Source organism: Oncorhynchus kisutch, linkage group LG25, assembly GCF_002021735.2.
Source record: "Oncorhynchus kisutch isolate 150728-3 linkage group LG25, Okis_V2, whole genome shotgun sequence".
Classification (NCBI taxonomy): domain Eukaryota; kingdom Metazoa; phylum Chordata; class Actinopteri; order Salmoniformes; family Salmonidae; genus Oncorhynchus; species Oncorhynchus kisutch.
This window is the reverse complement of record NC_034198.2, coordinates 35891337-35914900: the sequence shown is the minus strand read 5'-3', so window position 1 is coordinate 35914900 and position 23564 is coordinate 35891337. Positions and strand designations below refer to the sequence as shown.

Below are 23564 nucleotides of genomic sequence, written 5' to 3'. Positions count from 1 at the left end.
CAATCCATCAAGGCTTGTGTCAGCCGTCCATTACAATCCATCAAGGCTTGTGTCAGCCATCCATTACAATCCGTCAAGGCTTGTGTCAGCCATCCATTACAATCCGTCAAGGCTTGTGTCAGCCGTCCATTACCATCCATCAAGGCTTGTGTCAGCCATCCATTACAATCCATCAAGGCTTGTGTCAGCCGTCCATTACAATCCATCAAGGCTTGTGTCAGCCGTCCATTACAATCCATCAAGGCTTGTGTCAGCCGTCCATTACAATCCATCAAGGCTTGTGTCAGCCGTCCATTACAATCCATCAAGGCTTGTGTCAGCTATCCATTACAATCCATCAAGGCTTGTGTCAGCCGTCCATTACAATCCATCAAGGCTTGTGTCAGCCGTCCATTACAATCCATCAAGGCTTGTGTCAGCCATCCATTACAATCCATCAAGGCTTGTGTCAGCCGTCCATTACAATCCATCAAGGCTTGTGTCAGCCATCCATTGCTTTGCGAAGTCTCACATCAGCCCAGCGGCCAACAGAGCAGCAGCACTCCGAAGAGCTGCCAGATGACCAGGCCCTATGATTTCCTGTCAGCCTACAGCTGTTGCCCATCGTTCCACCAAGGCTGATACAAAACGGGGTCTCACGACTGGACGACCAAAAGGTCAGAACAGTGGCTCTGAGTACCCATACTGTTCACATGCTAAAAAGAAAAGGCCTTCGGAAATCAGACATCACAAGTTGTCTGACCCAATGTATGCAAATAGTTCTTACCCAAGGTGATTAACGCACAATAAAGCACAAATTATGTTCCCCTTGAAGATGTCTCAATAAAATACAAACTGCTCAAGGAGAGTCTGTTAGCCACTGGCATAGACAAAATATGTATGTATTTTATGGATTTAGCGAATATGATGTCAAACTTCATTAATCAGCCACTGAATCTAATTTGAGCATTAAGGGACCTTAATGGCCTGCTCGGTCCATGACATTATGTTACTTTATCTTTCAATCTTGAAATAAAAGGGCAAATGTTGTTAATCAGTTCATCCTTGTATTTAAAGCATACTAAATTGTTGAAATTTCACATACCCAAAAAGCCTAAGAGAGGCAGAGGGAGAGCACAGTAACTACAGAGAGAAAGACAGAGGCATAATATTTGCTGTCTCCGTCTCTAGGTTGGGTCTGGGTTGGAGCGCTCTGATCTACCCAGCACATTCCACTGTGTCCACTGAGAGAGCTTGGCAGGTACACACCATCAAATACCCAGGGGAATTAGAGACACGCCCCATACAAGACAGGCTCACACACACCTAAATAAGCAGGCAAGGATACCGTTTCTCTCATGCATTCTCTCAACCTCCCTGTCACTCAAACAAACAGAGCATTTCTTTGTTGTATTTTTAATGAATATGAACCATATACATTCTCAGCCTAATCTTTATATATCAAAACTACTTTCAAACAATCCATACTGTAGTGGCTGCCAGGTCGTCATTGTAAATAAGATCTTGTTCTTAATTGACTAGCCTGAATGAATAAAAAGTTCAATTAAAAGAAAGTAAACAGTAGACCGCTTTCACTGACAGTATGTCAAATATGTACATCTGCAGGCACTAAAACAGTTTCCTGTCATTTCTGGTCTTGGGTAAGTATTTCCTGGCCCTCCTGTCCACATCCTTTTTTACTTCCATTTTAGCTCATCGAAAAGGGTTGGATGACTTTGTCTGGACCCTGTTACCTGTCCAGAAAAATAAGTAATTAATTAGGAACGTTTTTTCTAGTCAGGACATGTGATTCGGGAAAAACCCCTGGAGGTTCACTTATACTGAACAAAAATATAAACAAGTGTGTTTACATCCCTGTTAGTGAACATTTTTTTTATTATTTGTCAAGATAATCCATCCTCCTGACAGGTGTGACATATCAAGAACATGATTAATCAGCATGATCATTACACAGATGCACCTTGTGCTGGGGACAATAAAAGGCCACTCTTAAATGTGCAGTTTTGTCACACAACACAGTGCTGCAGATGTCTCAAGTTTTGAGGGAGCATGCTGACTGCAGGAATGTCCGCCAGAGCTGTTGCCAGAGATTTCGTGTTCAGGTCTCTACCATAAGCCGCTGACAAACATCCTTTTATAGAATTTGACAGTATGTCCCACCAGCCTCTCAACCGCAGACCATGTGTCACCATGTCAGCCCAAGACCTCCACATCTGGCTTCTTCCCCCGCGGGATCATTTGAGACCAGCCACTGGGACAGCTGATGAAACTGAGGAGTATTTCTGTCTGAAATAAAGCCCTTTTATGGGGAAAACTCATTCTGATTGGCTGGATCTGGCTCCCCAATGGGTGGGCCTGAGCCCTCCCAGGCCCACCCATGGCTGCACCCCTGCCCAGTCATGTGGAATCCATAGATTAGGGCCTAATACATTTATTTCAATTGACTGATTTCCTAATATGAACTGTAGAAACATATTTTAAATTGTTGCATGTTACATTTATATTTTTGTTCAGAATAAATTACTTGACCTGTCATTCAAAAGCCATGAGGGGAAGTCAAGTAGGACCCATGGATAGGGTGTGAGGGTTTGGTTTTGGAACAAGGCCCAACTAGGACCCATGGATAGGGTGTGAGGGTTTGGTTTTGGAACAAGGCCCAACTAGGACCCATGGATAGGGTGTGAGGGTTTGGTTTTGGAACAAGGCCCAACTAGGACCCGTGGATAGGGTGTGAGGGTTTGGTTTTGGAACAAGGCCCAACTAGGACCCGTGGATAGGGTGTGAGGGTTTGGTTTTGGAACAAGGCCCAACTAGGACCCATGGATAGGGTGTGAGGGTTTGGTTTTGGAACAAGGCCCAACTAGGACCCGTGGATAGGGTGTGAGGGTTTGGTTTTGGAACAAGGCCCAACTAGGACCCGTGGATAGGGTGTGAGGGTTTGGTTTTGGAACAAGGCCCAACTAGGACCCGTGGATAGGGTGTGAGGGTTTGGTTTTGGAACAAGGCCCAACTAGGACCCGTGGATAGGGTGTGAGGGTTTGGTTTTGGAACAAGGCCCAACTAGGACCCATGGATAGGGTGTGAGGGTTTGGTTTTGGAACAAGGCCCAACTAGGACCCGTGGATAGGGTGTGAGGGTTTGGTTTTGGAACAAGGCCCAACTAGGACCCATGGATAGGGTGTGAGGGTTTGGTTTTGGAACAAGGCCCAACTAGGACCCGTGGATAGGGTGTGAGGGTTTGGTTTTGGAACAAGGCCCAACTAGGACCCATGGATAGGGTGTGAGGGTTTGGTTTTGGAACAAGGCCCAACTAGGACCCGTGGATAGGGTGTGAGGGTTTGGTTTTGGAACAAGGCCCAACTAGGACCCATGGATAGGGTGTGAGGGTTTGGTTTTGGAACAAGGCCCAACTAGGACCCGTGGATAGGGTGTGAGGGTTTGGTTTTGGAACAAGGCCCAACTAGGACCCATGGATAGGGTGTGAGGGTTTGGTTTTGGAACAAGGCCCAACTAGGACCCGTGGATAGGGTGTGAGGGTTTGGTTTTGGAACAAGGCCCAACTAGGACCCATGGATAGGGTGTGAGGGTTTGGTTTTGGAACAAGGCCCAACTAGGACCCATGGATAGGGTGTGAGGGTTTGGTTTTGGAACAAGGCCCAACTAGGACCCATGGATAGGGTGTGAGGGTTTGGTTTTGGAACAAGGCCCAACTAGGACCCATGGATAGGGTGTGAGGGTTTGGTTTTGGAACAAGGCCCAACTAGGACCCATGGATAGGGTGTGAGGGTTTGGTTTTGGAACAAGGCCCAACTAGGACCCATGGATAGGGTGTGAGGGTTTGGTTTTGGAACAAGGCCCAACTAGGACCCATGGATAGGGTGTGAGGGTTTGGTTTTGGAACAAGGCCCAACTAGGACCCATGGATAGGGTGTGAGGGTTTGGTTTTGGAACAAGGCCCAACTAGGACCCATGGATAGGGTGTGAGGGTTTGGTTTTGGAACAAGGCCCAACTAGCACCCATGGATAGGGTGTGAGGGTTTGGAATGGGGCCCTGGCCTTTGAGGCTAATACTGAGCTCTAGGGACTTCTTCATCTGATTGGCTGTCATCAACTTGTATAAACAGAATATTGGGAAACCATCCTTGACTAAATGACTTGAGGTTTCATGAAGTGAATACTGGATTGTGGTACCAACAAAAATAAATATATATTTTTTTGGTGAAACTTGATATGATTTTGGAATATATTTTCTTCACCACTGATGTTACACTTGACATTAGAATATTTAACAATAAAAAAAAGCATATCATTATATTTCAAACACTTTGCAAAATACAATACAATATATACTGTATGGATTGTTTCTTTTATCCAAACAACACCATTTAAAAAGTAAAAGCTCCATGTGGAATTACTGTATGTGTTGGATTTTGCAGCTCACGTTCAGTACAGCTGGTCCTATTGTTGTATTATACATGGTAGGTTACATTCACAATGAAAGAATAGTGTCTGCGCCCCAAATGACACCCTAGTCCCTATGTCACGCACTACTTTTTACCACGACCCATAGAGCTCTGGTCAGAAGTAGCGCACTGCCCAAGGAATAGGGTGCCAATTTTAGTCCTGGGTTTTTCATTTCATATTTCAAAGAAGGGCAACCCCACCCTGGTACAATAACCTAAACCTACAGATACAGTTTGCTTACATGGTTTGAATGTCCACAGTCACCAAACAACCAGAATGCAACTATGTGAGTGAATGTACAGATATGCCATGCTCTGTCTAGTCCAGGTCCTGTTGCTTTGTCTAGTTCATATGAAGTCCATTTAAGCACCTGTTGCTTTATCTAGTCTGGGTTCTGTTACTTTATCTAGTCCAGGTCCTGTTACTTTATCTAGTCCAGGTCCTGTTACTCTATCTAGTCTAGGTTCTGTTACTTTATCTAGTCCAGGTCCTGTTACTTTATCTAGTCCAGGTCCTGTTACTCTATCTAGTCCAGGTCCTGTTACTCTATCTAGTCTAGGTCCTGTTACTTTATCTAGTCCAGGTCCTGTTACTCTATCTAGTCTAGGTCCTGTTACTTTATCTAGTCCAGGTCCTGTTACTTTATCTAGTCCAGGTCCTGTTGCTTTATCTAGTCCAGGTCCTGTTGCTTTATCTAGTCCAGGTCCTGTTGCTTTATCTAGTCCAGGTCATTGTCATTGTATGTATGTTTTATGATATCTATGTATACAACTGTTTTACACTGGGGACAATAAAGATCTATTGAGTTCAAATGGACAATAAAGATATATTGACATTTAAATGGGTGTGTTTACAGTGTAATATGTCTAATCTATGTCTAACTCAAACAAATATGATCTGTCTCTACATCTGAAAGATATGATGTCACGCCCTGACCTTAGTTATCTTTGTTTTCGTTATTATTTTGGTTAGGTCAGTGTGTGACAAGGGTGGTATGTGTAGTTTTTGGATTGTCTAGGGGTTTTTGTATATCATGGCTTTTTGTATATCTAGGTGTTTAAATGTCTATGGTTGCCTAGATTGGTTCCCAATCAGAGGCAGCTGTTTGTCGTTGTCTCTGATTGGGGACCATATTTATGTAGCCATAGTCCCTGGGTATTTTGTGGGTTATTGTTTATGTGTAGTTGCATGTCAGCACTAGTTTATAGCGGCGTGTTTGTTTAAGTGTTCTTTGTTTTAATTAAAGAAGAATGTATTCCAATCAAGCTGTGCCTTGGTCTCCTGGTTATGAGGACCGTGACAGAGGAGTGCTCTTAAAACATACAGTTTATCTGGGTGCAAAGTTGATACGAATCATAATACTTTGCATCACACAACATACATGATTCATAAAGGCTCTGCGTCCCAAATAGCACCATACCGGTATTCTGTATTTAGTGCACCGTTTTTTTTTACCAGAACCTTATGTGTCTAAATAGGGAATATGGTGCCGTTTGGGATGCACCCTAAGTGTTGCAGGGAGTCAATGTGTAATTCTTTTGATTTACTGGCCAAAATTGAAAGCAGTGCTGTAAGAATGGTATGGCTGCAAGACGATGCTTCACGCAATCAAGGCACTTTGAACATGGTTAGTGGGCTCTTTGGGACGTCCCTACCCTGAGGATAATTTTTCTCCGCTCTGTTGAACATCTTGAACAGTGGCCATCTTGAACAGTGGCCATCTTGAATTGATTCTGTTTGGCTGTTTCCTGACAAAACCTCCAACCGATCATCAATCTTCATCAGGCTGTGTGTGCAACATGTTTTTGTCAAATTAACAAGTGGCTTGGTTTACTTCTCAAAGTAAGTCAATGTCTCTCTTGATATCTGGATTAAATACAATAATAACACACGTAAAAAGACACAATAAGAAAGTTAAGATATTCTTCTATGAACTGGGAACCAATCTTCTTCAGATTTTGGTCTCCTTCTCGCGTCACACTGGTCCATCATACAAGCCCACAACCCCCCTAGTATGCATCCCAAGTGGGATCCCGTTCCCTATGTAGTGGACTATACAGCTAATAGGGTGCCATTTGGGACACAGCCCCAACCGACCCCTTTCCCCTACCCCTCGCTCTTGGGCTTGATAAGGTGTCCATTGAAGGTGATGTAGGTATCAAAGTCATCGCTGAAGATGGCGTTCTCCCTCTCTCCTTTGAACAGCCGGACCCACACCTGGTCCTCTCTCTCCAGCTCTAGCATCAGGCTCTGGCTCTGCATGATGCTCCGGTCACTGGACTGGGCGTACAGGATCACCACCTCTCTCTCGTTATGCATCACGTGCACGTACGTCTCCTTCTGGTTCCACGTGTGCACGTTCAGGCTGAAGTAGTAGATTCCCGGCACGTAGCAGTAGAACTTGCCGGTGAACATGTTGAAGTGTCCGTAGAGGTTGACGAGCTCAGTGTCGAACACTAAGGTCTGGTAGTAGTCGTTGGAGTGGATGGCCTTCTTGCGGCCCACGGAGAAGGCAGCGTACTGGACCTTGCAGGGGTCACCCGGGGTCCCTATGCTCCCCTTGGTGCCCTTGATGCCATTGGGCCCACGAGGGCCGGACTGGCCGGACTTGCCAGATTTACCGTAGGGCCCTCGCTGGCCGCTCTCCCCCTTCTCACCTAGAGAAGGACAAAGTAGAAATGATAGAAATGGCCTCAGGTCAGTGGCTGGTCACAATGGTTTCCCCCGCGTATCTGTACTCAAGTAACTGACTATTAGGATTTTGCCACATACAACGTGGCAGATACAAATACCCACAGCTGTTATCCCCTCTCCTAACCCACTGGTTTCAAAACTAGTTTTGGCCCAAAGCCTGTTACATTCTTTTGGAGGGGGTGTTGTTTTAAAACTGCATATTTCCCAGCATGCTTTTCGAATTAATGTGAGAGATACTTACCCATGACTGTGTTTGTCAGTGACAGAGATATGATTGTTGCATTCAATACCTCTCATTTCTAAAGTCTTCACCAAATAACTGCCTTAGTGGTTGAATGAGAAATATACTCTTTATGACCAGTTGTGGCATATAGTGATCCTGTGGTCTGAAAATCATCACTTATGGGTCACATCAGACTTGTAAATCACAATATGCTGGTTTGAAAAGTGATCAGTATTTCCTAGAGATGGGGAAATTAAACTTCCTAAAGCATTGAGCATTTTCAGCCAATTGTGTCAAAAATAGGTCAAGTATTCAAGACGTTGATCAAACGCTAACTGCAGACCCATATGTAGTAGTATCTGTGGCATCACCTACCTTTGAGGATGGTTATGTTGATCTGTGGCACCGCCTGGTACTGTGGGTAGTGTTGTGGGTACTGGGGGTCGGCAGACTGAGTACGGACCTCCTCTCCAGGCTCACAGCACCGCTGACACTCTTTACCCCTCACCTCGCTAGCAGAGAAAACAACGTCAATGGACACAACCCCAAATGGCACCCCAACTCCCTATTTAGTGCATCACTCTTGACCAGGGCCAAAAGTAGCGCACCATATAGGGACCCTGGTCAAAAGAAGTGTACTATATAGGGAGCCTGGTCAAGAGAAGTGCTCTATATAGGGACCCTGGTCAAGAGAAGTGCACTACATATACATAGGGAATAGGGTGCCACTTGGAGTGGTATTATTAGGTAGTATGTTGTATAGCAGTAATACCTGGCATCTCTGTGGTAGTCCCAGGTGTCTGGCCTGGCATCTCTGTGGTAGTCCCTGGTGTCTGGCCTGGCATCTCTGTGGTAGTCCCTGGTGTCTGTCCTGGAGTCTAGCCTGGAGTCTGTACTCTCTCTGTTCTGGCCTTGTTCCTGGTCGTATGGGGTCCGGTAGGGTTCACCTGACTCCACCAAAATAAGCAGCACCACCCACGCACACAGGGAAGAGGGTGGAGGTCCACCACCCACTTTCATCTTCAGGAAATAGGAAACAGGAAGTGACATCGGTCATGATCAGGAAGTGATTGAGCTCATAGGGTGAGGAATGGTCATCACTAGTTACCACAGCCACAAAGTAAATATGGCTAAACCCCACCTATTTCTAAAACTACTTTTCCTCAAAATCTGATTTTAAACCTACCCTAACCACACTGCTAACCTTATGCCTAACCCTAACTTTTAGTTTTCATGAATTTTTACAATATAGCCAATTTTGACTTTGGCTGTGGTAACTAGCGAGAAGAGAGGATGCGAGGAATCAATGAAAATACAATTGAGATTCACCCGTAGATGTTGTGAATAATGGTTGTTTTTGGGACTCTAGATTTACTATGAATGGTTCTCTTTCTCTAGGAGAGTGGTTACTACATAATGGGCCAAGTTGGGGAAGGACCCAGTTTCTCTGGAGACAGAGTGGTTTGCACTGCTGCTGTTATGTATTTGTGGGATAAACCAAATGTCTAGGATGGTGATGACACCTCATAATGACAACATCAGATAGTCTCAAATGTCACCCTACTACCTACAGTATATGTTTCATTAGGGCTCCGGACAAAAGTAGTGCACTATGTAGGGAATAGGGTGCCATTTGAGATGGAGACAGACTCTGAGTAAAACTGTTAATCAGTGTAAAAAACAACACTCAAAACATTTTTTTTTAACTAATTCATTTCACACATCAGACGAACTCATTTCACACATTAGACTAACTCATTTCACACATTAGACTAACTCATTTCACACATTAGACTAACTCATTTCACACATTAGACTAACTCATTTCACACATCAGACGAACTCATTTCACACATTAGACTAACTCATTTCACACATCAGACGAACTCATTTCACACATTAGACTAACTCATTTCACACATTAGACTAACTCATTTCACACATTAGACTAACTCATTTCACACATTAGACTAACTCATTTCACACATTAGACTAACTCATGTCACACATTAGACTAACTCATGTCACACATTAGACTAACTCATTTCACACATTAGACTAACTCATTTCACACATTAGACTAACTCATTTCACACATTAGACTAACTCATTTCACACATTAGACTAACTCATTTCACACATTAGACTAACTCATTTCACACATTAGACTAACTCATTTCACACATTAGACTAACTCATTTCACACATTAGACTAACTCATTTCACACATTAGACTAACTCATTTCACACATTAGACTAACTCATTTCACACATTAGACTAACTCATTTCACACATTAGACTAACTCATTTCACACATTAGACTAACTCATTTCACACATTAGACTAACTCATTTCACATATTAGACTAACTCATTTCACACATTAGACTAACTCATTTCACACATTAGACTAACTCATTTCACACATTAGACTAATTCATTTCACACATTAGACTAACTCATTTCACACATTAGACTAACTCATTTCACACATTAGACTAACTCATTTCACACATTAGACTAACTCATTTCACACATTAGACTAACTAATTTCACACATTAGACGAACTCATTTCACACATTAGACTAACTCATTTAACACATTAGACGAACTCATTTCACACATTAGACTAACTCATTTCACACATTAGACTAACTCATTTCACATATCAGACTAACTCATTTCACACATTAGACTAACTCATTTCACATATCAGACTAACTCATTTCACACATTAGACGAACTCATTTCACATATTAGACTAACTCATTTCACACATTAGACTAACTCATTTCACATATCAGACTAACACCCAAATGGTGGAGGAAATGGCATCAGTTTTACCGCCGCCTAACCATTTGTGCTATTATGTGTTTTCTTTTCACTTTATTTGTAACTTATTTTGTACATAATGTTTCTGCTACTGTATCTTACGGCAAAAAAATAGCTTCTGGATATCAGGACAGCGATCACTCACCACAGATTAGACAAAGAGCTTCTGGATATCAGGACAGCGATCACTCACCTCGGATTAGACAAAGAGCTTCTGGATATCAGGACAGCGATTACTCACCTCGGATTAGACAAAGATTTTTTATTCAACAAGCAGGACGCACGGGATATACTGCTAACAGCCGACAAGGCCGACATCCCCGTTATTCACAAGAGGGAAGAGACGCAGGTACAGAGGACATAGAGCGGGGTGGGAAAGCTGCCGTTACCGTCAATATTACTCGCCAACGTGCAATCATTGGACAATAAATTAGACGAGGTATGATCACAAATATCCTATCAACGGGACATCAAAAACTGTAACATCTTATGTTTCACAGAATCGTGGCTGAATGATGACATGGATATTCAGCTAGCAGGATATACGATATACGAAGTAGAGTATCTTATGATAAACTGTAGACCACACTATTTGCCAAGAGAGATTTCAGCTATACTTTTCGTGGCTGTCTATTTACCACCACAGACGGATGCTGGCACTAAGACAGCACTCAGTCAGCTGTATAAGGAAATAAGCAAACAGGAAACCGCTCACCCAGAGTCGGAGCTCCTAGTGGCCGGAGACTTTCATGCAGGGAAACTTAAATCAGTTCTACCAAATATCTATCAACATGTTAAATGCGCAACCAGAAGGAAAACAATTCTAGATCACCTGTACTCCACACAAAGAGACGTGTACAAAGCTCTCCCTAACCCTCCATTTGGTAAATCTGACCACAATTCTATCCTCCTGATTCCTGCTTACAAGCAAAAATTAAAGCAGGAAGCACCAGTGACTCGGTCTATACAAAAGTGGTTAGATGAAGCAGATACTAAACTACAGGACTGTTTTGCTATAAAAGACTAGAACATGTTCCGGGATTCTTCAGACTGCATTGAGGAGTACACCACATCAGTCACTGGCTTTATCAATAAGTGCATCGAGGACGTCGTCCCCACAGTGACTGTACGTACATACCCCTACCAGTAGCCATGGATTACAGGAAACATTCGCACTAAACTAAAGGGTAGAGCTGCCGCTTTCAAGGTGCAGAACTCTAACCCGGGCGCTCATAAGAAATCCTGCTATGCCCTCCGACGAACCATTAACCAGACAAAGCGCCAATACAGGGCTAAGATTGATTTGTACAACACCGGCTCCGACGCTTGTCTTATGTGGCAGGGCTTGCAAACGATTACAGACTACATAGGGAAGCACAACCGCGAGCTGCCCAGTGACACAAGCCTACCAGACAAGCTAAATCCCTTCTATGCTCGCTTCGAGGCAAGCAACACTGAGGCATGCATGAGAGCATCAGCTGTTCCGGATGTCTGTGTGATCACGCTCTCCATAGCCGATGTGAGTAAGACCTTTAAACAGGTCAACATTCACAAGGACGCAGGGCCAGACGGATTACCAGGACATGTGCTCCGGGCATGTGCTGACCAACTGGCAGGTGTCTTCACTGACATTTTCAACCTGTCCCTGATTCTTAGTAGTACTAGGGCACTAGTCCCTGTGCCCAAGAACACAAAGGCAACCTGCCTAAATTACTACAGACCCGTAGCACTCACATCCATAGCCATGAAGTGCTTTGAAAGGCTGGTAATGGCTCACATCAACACCATTATCCCAGAAACCCTAGACCCACTCCAATTTCCATACCGCCCAAACAGATCCACAGATGACGCAATCTCTATTGCACTCCACACTGCCCTTTCCCACCTGGACAAAAGGAACACCTACGTGAGAATGCTATTAATTGACTACAGCTCAGCGTTCAACACCATAGTACCCTCAAAGCTCATCACTAAGCTAAGGATCCCTCTGCAACTGAATCCTAGACTTCCTGAAGGGCCGCCCCCAGGTGGTGAGGGTAGGTAGCAACACATATGACACACTAATCCTCAACACTGGAGCCTCTCAGGGGTGCGTGCTCAGTCCCCTCCTGTGCTCCCTGTTCACCCACGACTGCGTGGCCAGGCACGACTCCAACACCATCATTAAGTTTGCAGCTGACACAAAAGTGGTAGGCCATATCACCAACAACGACGAGACAGCCTATAAGGAGGAGGTCAGAGACCTGGCCGGGTGGTGCCAGAATAACAATGTATCCCTCAATGTTACCAAGACTAAGGAGATGATTGTGGAATACAGGAAAAGGAGGACCAAGCACGCCCCCATTCTCATTGACGGGGCTGTAGTGGAGCAGCTTGAGAGCTTCCAGGTCCTTGGTGTCCACATCACCAACAAACTAGAATGGTCCAAACACACCTAGACAGTCGTGAAGAGGGCACGACAAAACCTATTCCCCCTCAGGAAACTAAAAAGATTTGGCATGGGTCCTCAGATCCTCAAAAGGTTCTACAGCTGCAACATCGAGAGCATCACTGCCTGGTACGGCTACTGCTCGGCCTCCGACCGTAAGGCACAACAGAGGGTAGTGCGTACGGCCCAGTACATCACTGGGGCCAAGCTTCCCGCCATCCAGGACCTCTACACCAGGCGGTGTCAGAGGAAGGCCCTAAAAATTGTCAAAGACCCCAGCCACCCCAGTCATAGACTGTTCTCTCTACTACCGCATGGCAAGCGGTACCGGAGTGCCAAGTCTAGGACAAAAAGGCTTCTCAACAGTTTTTACCCCCAAGCCATAAGACTCCTGAACAGGTAATCAAATGGCTACCCGGACTATTTGCATTGTGTGCCCCCCCAACCCCTATTTTACGCTGCTGATACTCTCTATTTATCATACATGCATAGTCACTTTAACCATACCTCATGTAGTACTACCTCAATCAGCCCGACTAACCAGTGCCTGTCTATAGCCTCTCTACTGTATATAGCCTCTCTACTGTATATAGCCTCTCTACTGTATATAGCCTCTCTACTGTATATAGCCTCTCTACTGTATATAGCCTCGCTACTGTATATAGCTTCTCTACTGTATATAGCCTCGCTACTGTATATAGCCTCGCTACTGTATATAGCCTCTCTACTGTATATAGCCTCTCTACTTTATATAGCCTCTCTACTGTATATAGCCTCTCTACTGTCTATAGCCTCTCTACTGTATATAGCCTCGCTACTGTATATAGCCTCTCTACTGTATATAGCCTCGCTACTGTATATAGCCTCTCTACTGTATATAGCCTCTCTACTGTATATAGCCTCTCTACTGTATATAGCCTCTCTACTGTATATAGCCTCGCTACTGTATATAGCCTCTCTACTGTATATAGCCTCTCTACTGTATATAGCCTCTCTACTGTATATAGCCTCTCTACTGTATATAGCCTCGCTACTGTATATAGCCTCTCTACTGTATATAGCCTCTCTACTGTATATAGCCTCTCTACTGTATATAGCCTCGCTACTATTATAGCCTCTCTACTGTATATAGCCTCTCTACTGTATATAGCCTCTCTACTGTATATAGCCTCTCTACTGTATATAGCCTCGCTACTGTATATAGCCTCTCTACTGTATATAGCCTCTCTACTGTATATAGCCTCTCTACTGTATATAGCCTTTCTACTGTATATAGCCTCTACTGTATATAGCCTCTCTACTGTATATAGCCTCTCTACTGTATATAGCCTCTCTACTGTATATAGCCTCGCTGCTGTATATAGCCTCTCTACTGTATATAGCCTCTCTACTGTATATAGCCTCTACTGTATATAGCCTCTCTACTGTATATAGCCTCTCTACTGTATATAGCCTCTCTACTGTATAGAGCCTCTACTGTATATAGCCTCTACTGTATATAGCCTCTCTACTGTATATAGCCTCTCTACTGTATGTAGCCTCTCTACTGTATATAGCCTCTCTACTGTATATAGTCTCTCTACTGTATATAGTCTCTCTACTGTATATAGCCTCTCTACTGTATATAGCCTCTCTACTGTATATAGCCTCTACTGTATATAGCCTCTACTGTATATAGCCTCTCTACTGTATATAGCCTCTCTACTGTATATAGCCTCTCTACTGTATGTAGCCTCTCTACTGTATATAGTCTCTCTACTGTATATAGTCTCTCTACTGTATATAGCCTCTCTACTGTATATAGCCTCTCTACTGTATATAGCCTCTACTGTATATAGCCTCTACTGTATATAGCCTCTCTACTGTATATAGCCTCTCTACTGTATATAGCCTCTCTACTGTATATAGCCTCGCTACTGTATATAGCCTCTCTACTGTATATAGTCTCTCTACTGTATATAGCCTCTCTACTGTATATAGCCTCTCTACTGTATATAGCCTCGCTACTGTATATAGCCTCTCTACTGTATATAGCCTCTCTACTGTATATAGCCTCTCTACTGTATATAGCCTCGCTGCTATTCATTTTTCACTGTCTTTTTACTGTTGTTTTTTTTGTTTGTTTTTTACTTATCTATTGTCAACCTAATACCATTTTTTTACTTAAAAATTGCACTGTTGGTTAGGGCCTGTAAGTAAGCATTTCGCCTGTTGTATTCGGCGCATGTGACAAATAAACGTTGATTTGAGTTGATTTGACCAACTCAAGAGAAATGATGCTGGAGAATTTGATGGTCTTTGCATGTCTTTAAGCTATTGATAACATTACTCCCTTGAACCGCCCTGACGATCAGATATGTTTTGAAGATCAAAGGTCAAGTTAATAAGGGTCACTGCTCTCTCTCCCTGAAGAAGTGTGAGGGGAACGTTATGTTACTCGTCAGATCAGGACTATGGTATGAGAGAGAGTCAGCTGACTGATCGTGTATGAGATGTTGTTTTCACGTAAGGACCAGGAGGAATGTGCAGCACTGGCCCAAAGACCTATATGAACCATTTGATGCTAGGCTGATGTTCTGAAATTACAGGTTATATGTTTTATGTCCACATGGCTCCTGGCGTTGTATTTAGTTTTTTTTGGTCTCTCTCAGTATTTGTGTCTTTCTGTCTGCTGCTATTATGAATCTCCTCTGGGGATAATCAAAGTACTTATTAATCTATTGAAAGAAAGGGTAGATCATTACCTTTCAGTGCACTGGTAGGGCTTGATTGTTTTTCTTCTCCAATTAGGAGATCGTATCACCCTAACGTCTATAATCACCATTAACTCTCCTCTCTCCGTATCAAGGTAATTACTAGCATCACAGCAGTTATTAACCTGTTTTGTTTTTTTGTTTCCTGTGATGCAGATCGGCGTTTAAAGCGAGTGGCTACTTTGGAGCAGAGCTGGGCTGTTGAAGTTCAATCATCAGGCTTAGACCAGATAAAACTGTTTTCCTGTCAGGTAGACTCCCTCTCCAGCCTCTAGGTCATCAGGCTGAGACCAGAGAAAACAGTGTTCCTGTCAGGTAGACTCCCTCTCCAGCCTCTAGGTCATCAGGCTGAGACCAGATAAAGCAGCACCCAGACTTGACCATTGAGCAAAAGCCTGTGCTGTCTTGCATATCTGTGAACCAATGTGGTGGTAAATCAAACAAACACTACAGTACGTCCCACATGGCACCCTATTCCCTACATAGTGCACTAGTTTAGATCAGAGCCCTATTCCCTACATAGTGCACTAGTTTAGATCCGAGTCCAATCCTTTCATAGTGCACTAGTTTAGATCAGAGCCCTATTCCCTACATAGTGCACTAGTTTAGATCAGAGTCCAATCCTTACATAGTGCACTAGTTTAGATCAGAGCCCTATTCCCTACATAGTGCACTAGTTTAGATCAGAGCCCTATTCCCTACATAGTGCACTAGTTTAGATCCGAGTCCAATCCTTTCAAGTGCACTAGTTTAGATCAGAGCCATATTCCCCATATAGTGCACTAGTTTAGATCAGAGCCATATTCCTTACATAGTGCAGTGCAAAAGTAGGGGACTAAAAAGGGAATAGTTTGCCATTTGGAACGCAGACCTGACAGAGTGTAACGATCTTCATCTGAGGAACAGGAAAGATCGGACCAAAACACAGCGTGGTAAATGTCCATGTTCATTTATTATAACTGAACACGAAATACAAAATAACAAAGTGAAACAACGAAAATCGAAACAGTCCTGAAAGGTGACACAACACAAAACAGGAAACAACTAAGTGTGGTTCTCAATCAGAGACAACGATAGACAGCTGCCTCTGATTGGGAACCATACCAGGCCAAACGCAGAAAAGAAAACATAGAAATACAACATAGAATGCCCACCCCAACTCACGCCCCAAACCAAAATAGAGATATAACAAAGGAACTAAGGTCAGGGAGTGACACAGAGAAGGTTTATACGCAGTCTAATATGGCAAGAGACTAGCAATAAAGGATCTGAAGTATGAATAAACAGGAATGTCACGGTTTACAAGGATGGACGAGAGCGAGAGAGAGAGAGAGAGAAGACACTCGTCAATGAAACAGGAGAGAATATATCATGTGTGTGTGTGTGTGTGTGTGTGTGTGTGTGTGTGTGTGTGTGTGTGTGTGTGTGTGTGTGTGTGTGTGTGTGTGTGTGTGTGTGTGTGTGTGTGTGTGTGTGTGTGCGTGCATGACTTTGTCTCCTCATCCGAGAGCATGATAACCGTGATGCCAGGTGCATCTGAAGAAGTTGAAAGGCATTGTGGCCACAGCTGAATCTCTAATCCCCTGGTTAATCTCATGTGTTCACTTTATGAACTCTGACCTCTAACACTGATTCTTCATGCAAGTTGATGCTTCCCAAATGGCACCCTATTCCATTTATGGTGCTCTACTTTTGACGAGGGCCCGTCAGGGCTCTGGTGGTCAACAGTAGTGCATTATATAGTGAACAGAATAAAGGCCAGACCAGGTCTACCCTTCACCCTCTGCTCTGTTATTAGTTCTCTCCTCTCTCTAATCTAGACGCAGGAGGAACAGGGAAGCTATTGGAGACAGAGGATCCATCCTAAATGGTACCCAATTCAACAACAGTAAAATGGGCTTAAAGAATTCTGGAATTATTTTCCGAGTGGTTTTCCCAGTTGATGTTTACAGAGATGGTATCTAAGTGTTTGTTTTAGAGATGGTAACTGAGTGTTTGTTTTAGAGATGGTAACTAAATGTTTGTTTTAGAGATGGTAACTAAGTGTTTGTTTTAGAGATGGTATCTAAGTGTTTGTTTTAGAGATGGTAACTAAGTGTTTGTTTTAGAGATGGTAACTGAGTGTTTGTTTTAGAGATGGTATCTAAGTGTTTGTTTTGTATACTCTGATCCATTTTACTCATTGTAGTTTATTTCAAACAGTGGTTGTGACTATTTACAGCAAACGGAGGGCACTTTATCACCCTTTGTATCCCCATTTTAAGTTATTAATGCACATTTGTAATATTTCATGGAGATAACTAACTAAACCAGTGTTCAAATAGTAAAGAATGAACGTTCTGTTTTCTCATAAGACGTGATTTTGAACAAAGGACGACTCTTAAATGCTTTGTTTTAGTTGGCCCCTATCATGTTTACAATCCCAAGTCTGATATCTTCCTAACCCTCTCCTCTCTTCCCTCCAGATCCGCTCCAGACATGTTTACACTACAGTGGCACACACACACACACACACACACACACACTACAGTATTATATATACTACAGTATTACGTCAGTCCTCGGACTGGTGAGTTTAGGGAACAGTGAGAGAAATGGTCCATCACCAACCACAGTCCTGACCTTCACAGTCCTGACCTTCACAGTCCTGACCTTCACAGTCCTGACCTTCACAGTCCTGATCTTCACAGTCCTGACCTTCACAGTCCTGACCTTCACAGTGTTATTGCTTCCCATATCTCCAGGGAACTCTTTGTGTGTGTGGGCTCTTAACCACTGGGGTGTGTGTGTGTGTGTGTGTGTGTGTGTGTGTGTGTGTGTGTGTGTGTGTGTGTGTGTGTGTGTGTGTGTGTGTGTGTGTGTGTGTGTGTGTGTGTGTGTGTATGTATATGTGTATGTGTGTGTGTGTGTGTCTGTGCACACATGTGTGACTAATTGCCTGACCTACATGTCTTCATAATTGCGTGTGAGGGTGTGTCTGTCTTCCTGCATATTGACTGCCAGGACAAAAGGAGACGTAAGGTACAGAAGTCAACAACAACTGTGTGTGTGTGTGTGTGTGTGTGTGTGTGTGTGTGTGTGTGTGTGTGTGTGTGTGTGTGTGTGTGTGTGTGTGTGTGTGTGTGTGTGTGTGTGTGTGTGTGTGTGTGTGTGTCTGTTGACTGAGTGTTCAATAATACAGACAAGTAGCTTCATGTATCTCTTATATGTTGCGTAACACCCCCCCCCCCCCCCCCCCCCCCCCCCCCCCCCCCCTCCCACACACACACACACACACACTGAGAGGGCGGTAAATATTGGGTCCCACCCTAACCGTTCCCCCCTGATGCCTTTTCCCTGAAAAATAGCTCTGCGTTGCTCCATTGATACAATCTCATATATGTTTTCTCTCTGTTAATCTGACCCGATGAAAGATTAATCTGATCCTAGGTCTGTGGTTAGGGGTAGAGGCTACGTCCCATTTCCCTCCATAGTGCACGACTTTTGACCAGAGCCCTTGAGCACTACATAGGGTTTCCATTTGGGACGTAGCCTGTCAACCCCCAGGCATATTCCCCATCTTGTATTTGTGTCGTTGTTTTAGTTGAGCAGCAGCTTCAATAGCGACATTTACGTAGAGTACCAGACACACACACGCACACACACACACACTAATGATAAAATGCCAGGAGCATCTTCACTTGTAGCGTGACAGAGCATCACCAATTAAACAAAACACTTAACATGCATCCCAAATTCCCATATAGTGCACTAGTTTAGATCAGAGCCCTATTCCCCATATAGTGCACTAGTTTAGATCAGAGCCCTATTCCCATATAGTGCACTAGTTTAGATCAGAGCCCTATTCCCATATAGTGCACTAGTTTAGATCAGAGCCCTATATTCCCATATAGTGCACTAGTTTAGATCAGAGCCCTATTCCCATATAGTGCACTAGTTTAGATCAGAGCCCTATTCCCCATATAGTGCACTAGTTTAGATCAGAGCCCTATTCCCATATAGTGCACTAGTTTAGATCAGAGCCCGATTCCACATATACTGTAGTGCACTAGTTTAGATCAGAGCCCTATGGGGTCCTGGCCAAAAGTAGTGCACTAAATAGGTAATAGGGTACTATTTGGGACGTAGACCCTGTTAATGACGGAGTGAAGGCTAAAAACAGACCTGTACTCACCTGGTACAATATGCAGACAAGAACTGAACAAGTGCAGTGCCTTTTTGATGGCAGACAAAGTATGGTTTGGGAACTACTGTAAAAGAACATTCTTATGTAAGGTTGAAGTATTACATTTAGACATTGTTTTACATATTCTCTGACACTCTCTCTCTCTCTGACACACTCTCTCTCTCTCTGTCCGTCCCTCCCTCTATCCCTTTCTCTATCCCCCCCCCCCCCCCGGCCTTCCCTTTCTCCCTCGCTCTCTTTCAATTCAATCTTCAATTTAAGGGTCTCTCTCTCCCTGGGCTCTCTTTCCCTCCCTCTCTCCTTCTCTCTCCCTGGGCTCTCTCTCCCTCCCTCTCTCCTTCTCTCTCCCCCCCTTCCTCCCTCTCATTCTCTCTCTCCTTCCCTCTCTCCTTCTCTCTCCCTGGGCTCTCTCTCCCTCCCTCTCTCCTTCTCTCTCCCCCCTTCCTCCCTCTCTCTCCCTCTCATTCTCTCTCTCCCTCCCTCCCTCTCTCCTTCTCTCTCCCTGGGCTCTCTCTCCCTCCCTCTCTCCTTCTCTCTCCCTCCCTTCCTCCCTCTCTCTCTCTCTCCTTCTCTCTCCCTCCCTCTCTCTCCCTCTCATTCTCTCTCTCCTTCTCTCTCCCTCCCTTCCTCCCTCCCTCTCTCTCCCTCCCTCTCTCCCTGGGCTCTCTCTCCCTCACTCTCTCCTTCTCTCTCCCCCCCTTCCTCCCTCTCTCTCCCTCTCATTCTCTCTCTCCCTCCCTCTCTCCTTCTCTCTCCCTGGGCTCTCTCTCCCTCCCTCTCTCCTTCTCTCTCCCTGGGCTCTCTCTCCCTCCCTCTCTCCTTCTCTCTCCCCCCCTTCTTCCCTTTCTCTCCCTCTCATTCTCTCTGTCCCTCCCTCCCTCTCTCCTTCTCTCTCCCTGGTCTCTCTCTCTTTCTCTCTCCCTCCCTTCCTCCCTCTCTCTCCCTCTCATTCTCTCTCTCCTTCTCTCTCCCCCCCTTCCTCCCTCTCCCTCCCTCTCTCCTTCTCTCTCCCTGGGCTCTCTCTCCCTCCCTCTCTCCTTCTCTCTCCCCCCCTTCTTCCCTTTCTCTCCCTCTCATTCTCTCTGTCCCTCCCTCCCTCTCTCCTTCTCTCTCCCTGGTCTCTCTCTCTTTCTCTCTCCCTCCCTTCCTCCCTCTCTCTCCCTCTCATTCTCTCTCTCCTCATCTCTCCCCCCCTTCCTCCCTCTCCCTCCCTCTCTCCTTCTCTCTCCCTGGGCTCTCTCTCCCTCCCTCTCTCCTTCTCTCTCCCCCCTTCCTCTCTCTCCCTCTCATTCTCTCTGTCCCTCCATCCCTCTCTCCTTCTCTCTCCCTGGGCTCTCTCTCCCTCCCTCTCTCCTTCTCTCTCCCTCCCTTCCTCCCTCTCTCTCCCTCCCTTCCTCCCTCTCCTTCTCTCTCCCTCCCTTCCTCCCTCTCTCTCCCTCTCATTCTCTCTCTCCTTCTCTCTCCCTCCCTTCCTCCCTCTCTCTCCCTCTCCTTCTCTCTCCCTCCCTCTCTCCTTCTCTCTCCCTCCCTCTCTCTCCCTCTCTCCTTCTCTCTCCCTCCCTCTCTCTCCCACCCTTCCTCCCTCTCTCCCCCCCTTCCTCCCTCGCTCTCCCTCTCATTCTCTCTCTCCCATGGCAAGACATAAGTTGAGCAGTAACAGCAGGTTTAGCAGCACCCTGAAGTCTTTGTGATGGCATGCCCAAAGAATTCCTATCCCCCATTTCACTGCTTTGCCTCCTCAGGACACTCCTCTCAAACACTCTGCTTCTGTTCTCTGATGATATCACTATAATGTCATAATGTCTTCATACCATCCCCATTGTTCTCTGTCTAACAGAGAGACAGGGGATCCGTCCCAAATCACAACCTATTCCCTACAGGCCCTGGTCGAATGTAGTTCACTACAGAGGGAATTGGGAGGTATTTGGGACAAGGCCAAGTGTTTCCATCTCTGTCTACATGGTCACGGGAGAAGGGTTGCAAAATTCCAGGAACTTTCAATAAATTGAACATTTATATTACAATAATACTTTTCTGACCTCTTAGTCGGAGAAAAACTGGCAGCAACTATTTTCAAAACACTCCGATATACACAATAAACCCCACACATCACGAACTACAGTAACGTTCTGAGTAACGGTTACAGATTATGTTGTTGTTGTTGTTGTTGTTGTTGTTGTTGTTGTTGTTGTTGTTGTTATGACTGTGATATGTTGTACCGTAGTTGAATGCACCGACTGTAAGTCACTCCAGATAAGAGCATACATGTGAAAACAAAAGGCTCCACAGAAGTGGGTGTGTCTTGACAGGCTTTGTTAACGCATTTAATTGGCAAAAACAATGGAAACTGGATCTGAGCCGAATGTGTTCATTCAATATGAATACAATGCAATATATATCTGCACCTTATTCCTGACGTTCAATGCAACAAAAATGAGCATTCTAGTTAATATGACAACACTCACCTCTTCTGTTGTTATAGATCCACAACCCTCAGGCTATATGGATAAGATCCTGCTTGTTTCTTTGACCTGGTTGTAGCCTGGTTTAGCCTGGTTTAGCCCACGTCTATCCCACCGTTAGCTTTAGTTTATCCTGGTTTTATCCCAGTTGGTCTTCCTCAGATCTCTGCAGCCAGTCAGTGTGTGAGAGTCATCCACCTCTAACTCTCCCCCAAACACTGAACACTACTGCCTGTCTGCCTGCCTGCTGCCTGCGGAAAGACCGGGTCCTTGAAACAAGTGGAGAGAGAGAGAGAGAGAGAGAGAGAGAGAGAGAGAGAGAGAGAGAGAGAGAGAGAGAGAGAGAGAGAGAGAGAGAGAGAGAGAGAGAGAGAGAGAGAGAGAGAGAGAGAGAGAGAGAGAGAGAGAGAGAGAGAGAGAGAGAGAGAGAGAGAGAGAGATTGTTTATTTCACTTTTGTTTATTATCTATTCCACTTGCTTTGGCAATGTAAACATGTTTCCCTTGCCAATAAAGCCCTTTGAATTAAGTTGAATTGATAGAGGTGTACAGTAGCTGTAAGTAGATTCAACCGTTTGTCTGGACAAATGAAACAGATTGTTCTCCCAACGTTTTGTTGAGAATCGTCTATTGTAGGTCAATTGTTTTGAATGATGTACATGTTTAAGTAATCCAAGTTGAACCTGAGGGCACAAAAGGTCTGATTGGGTACCGTGATGATAATAACACTGTGATGTGAGAAGGATTTTAAACAGGACTGACATTTATGTTTGTCGACTAGGAAAGAAGCCAGAATATTCAAGATGTCAGAAAACAATACCCCTCATGCTGCTACATGTATAGTAATTATCGTAGAAGTCTTAAAAGGACGCTAACATATCCAACTACTTAAACCATGCCTTTCTGCTGACGGGAAGATTAAGTTGACAGAGTTATTGTCACAACAACGTTAAGAGCCGTCTACTGTTTGATGGAAATCCTAACTTCACTCACTTACCTTAGACACACACACACACACACACACACACACACAGACAGACATTCTGTAACCAGCTCCTTGCCATGATGACAAGGCTCAGTGATTTCTGTCAATCAAAACTCTCCATTCTACGTGTACAGTTGTAGTCAGAAGTTTACATACACCTTAGACAAATACAGTTTTTCACAATTCCTGACATTTAATCCTAGTAAAAATTCCCTGTCTTAGGTCAGTTAGGATCACCACTTTATTTTAAGAATGTGAAATGTCAGAACAATGGTAGAGAGAATGATTTATTTCAGCTTTTTCGGTTCTGCCCACACATTTTCTATAGGATTGAGGTCAGGGCTTTCTGATGGCCACTCCAATACCTTGACTTTGGTGTCCTTAAGCCATTTTGCTACAACTTTGGAAGTATGCTTGGGGTCATTGTCCATTTGGAAGACCCATTTGCGATCAATCTTTAACTTCCTGACTAATGTCTTGAGTTGTTCCTTCAATATATCCACATAATTTTCTTTCCTCATGATGCCGTCTATTTTG

General features: G+C 44.4%; 1 protein-coding gene across 1 annotated transcript; it reads right to left on the bottom strand.

The window, feature by feature from the left end:
• Positions 1-2597: 2597 nt before the first annotated feature.
• Positions 2598-22304, bottom strand: LOC109870468 (complement C1q tumor necrosis factor-related protein 1). Its single transcript, XM_020460988.2, has 4 exons — positions 22047-22304; positions 8154-8401; positions 7757-7893; positions 2598-7121 (listed from the first exon to the last, which is right to left on the bottom strand). The coding sequence occupies exons 2-4, from the start codon at positions 8399-8401 to the stop codon at positions 6571-6573; spliced, it is 936 nt and encodes a 311-aa protein (XP_020316577.1). The 5' UTR covers positions 22047-22304; the 3' UTR covers positions 2598-6570.
• Between the last annotated feature and the right edge of the window lie 1260 nt (positions 22305-23564).

What these genes read in the sequence shown, in the direction of transcription:
- LOC109870468 (XM_020460988.2), bottom strand. Translation starts at nt 8,401, where the DNA reads ATGAAAGTGGGTGGTGGACCTCCACCCTCTTCCCTGTGTGCGTGGGTG. An exon ending in GACTACCACAGAGATGCCAG is followed by an intron (nt 7,894 to 8,153) that starts GTATTACTGCTA and finishes TTTCTCTGCTAG; the next exon opens with CGAGGTGAGGGGTAAAGAGT. An exon ending in CAACATAACCATCCTCAAAG is followed by an intron (nt 7,122 to 7,756) that starts GTAGGTGATGCC and finishes GTCCTTCTCTAG; the next exon opens with GTGAGAAGGGGGAGAGCGGC.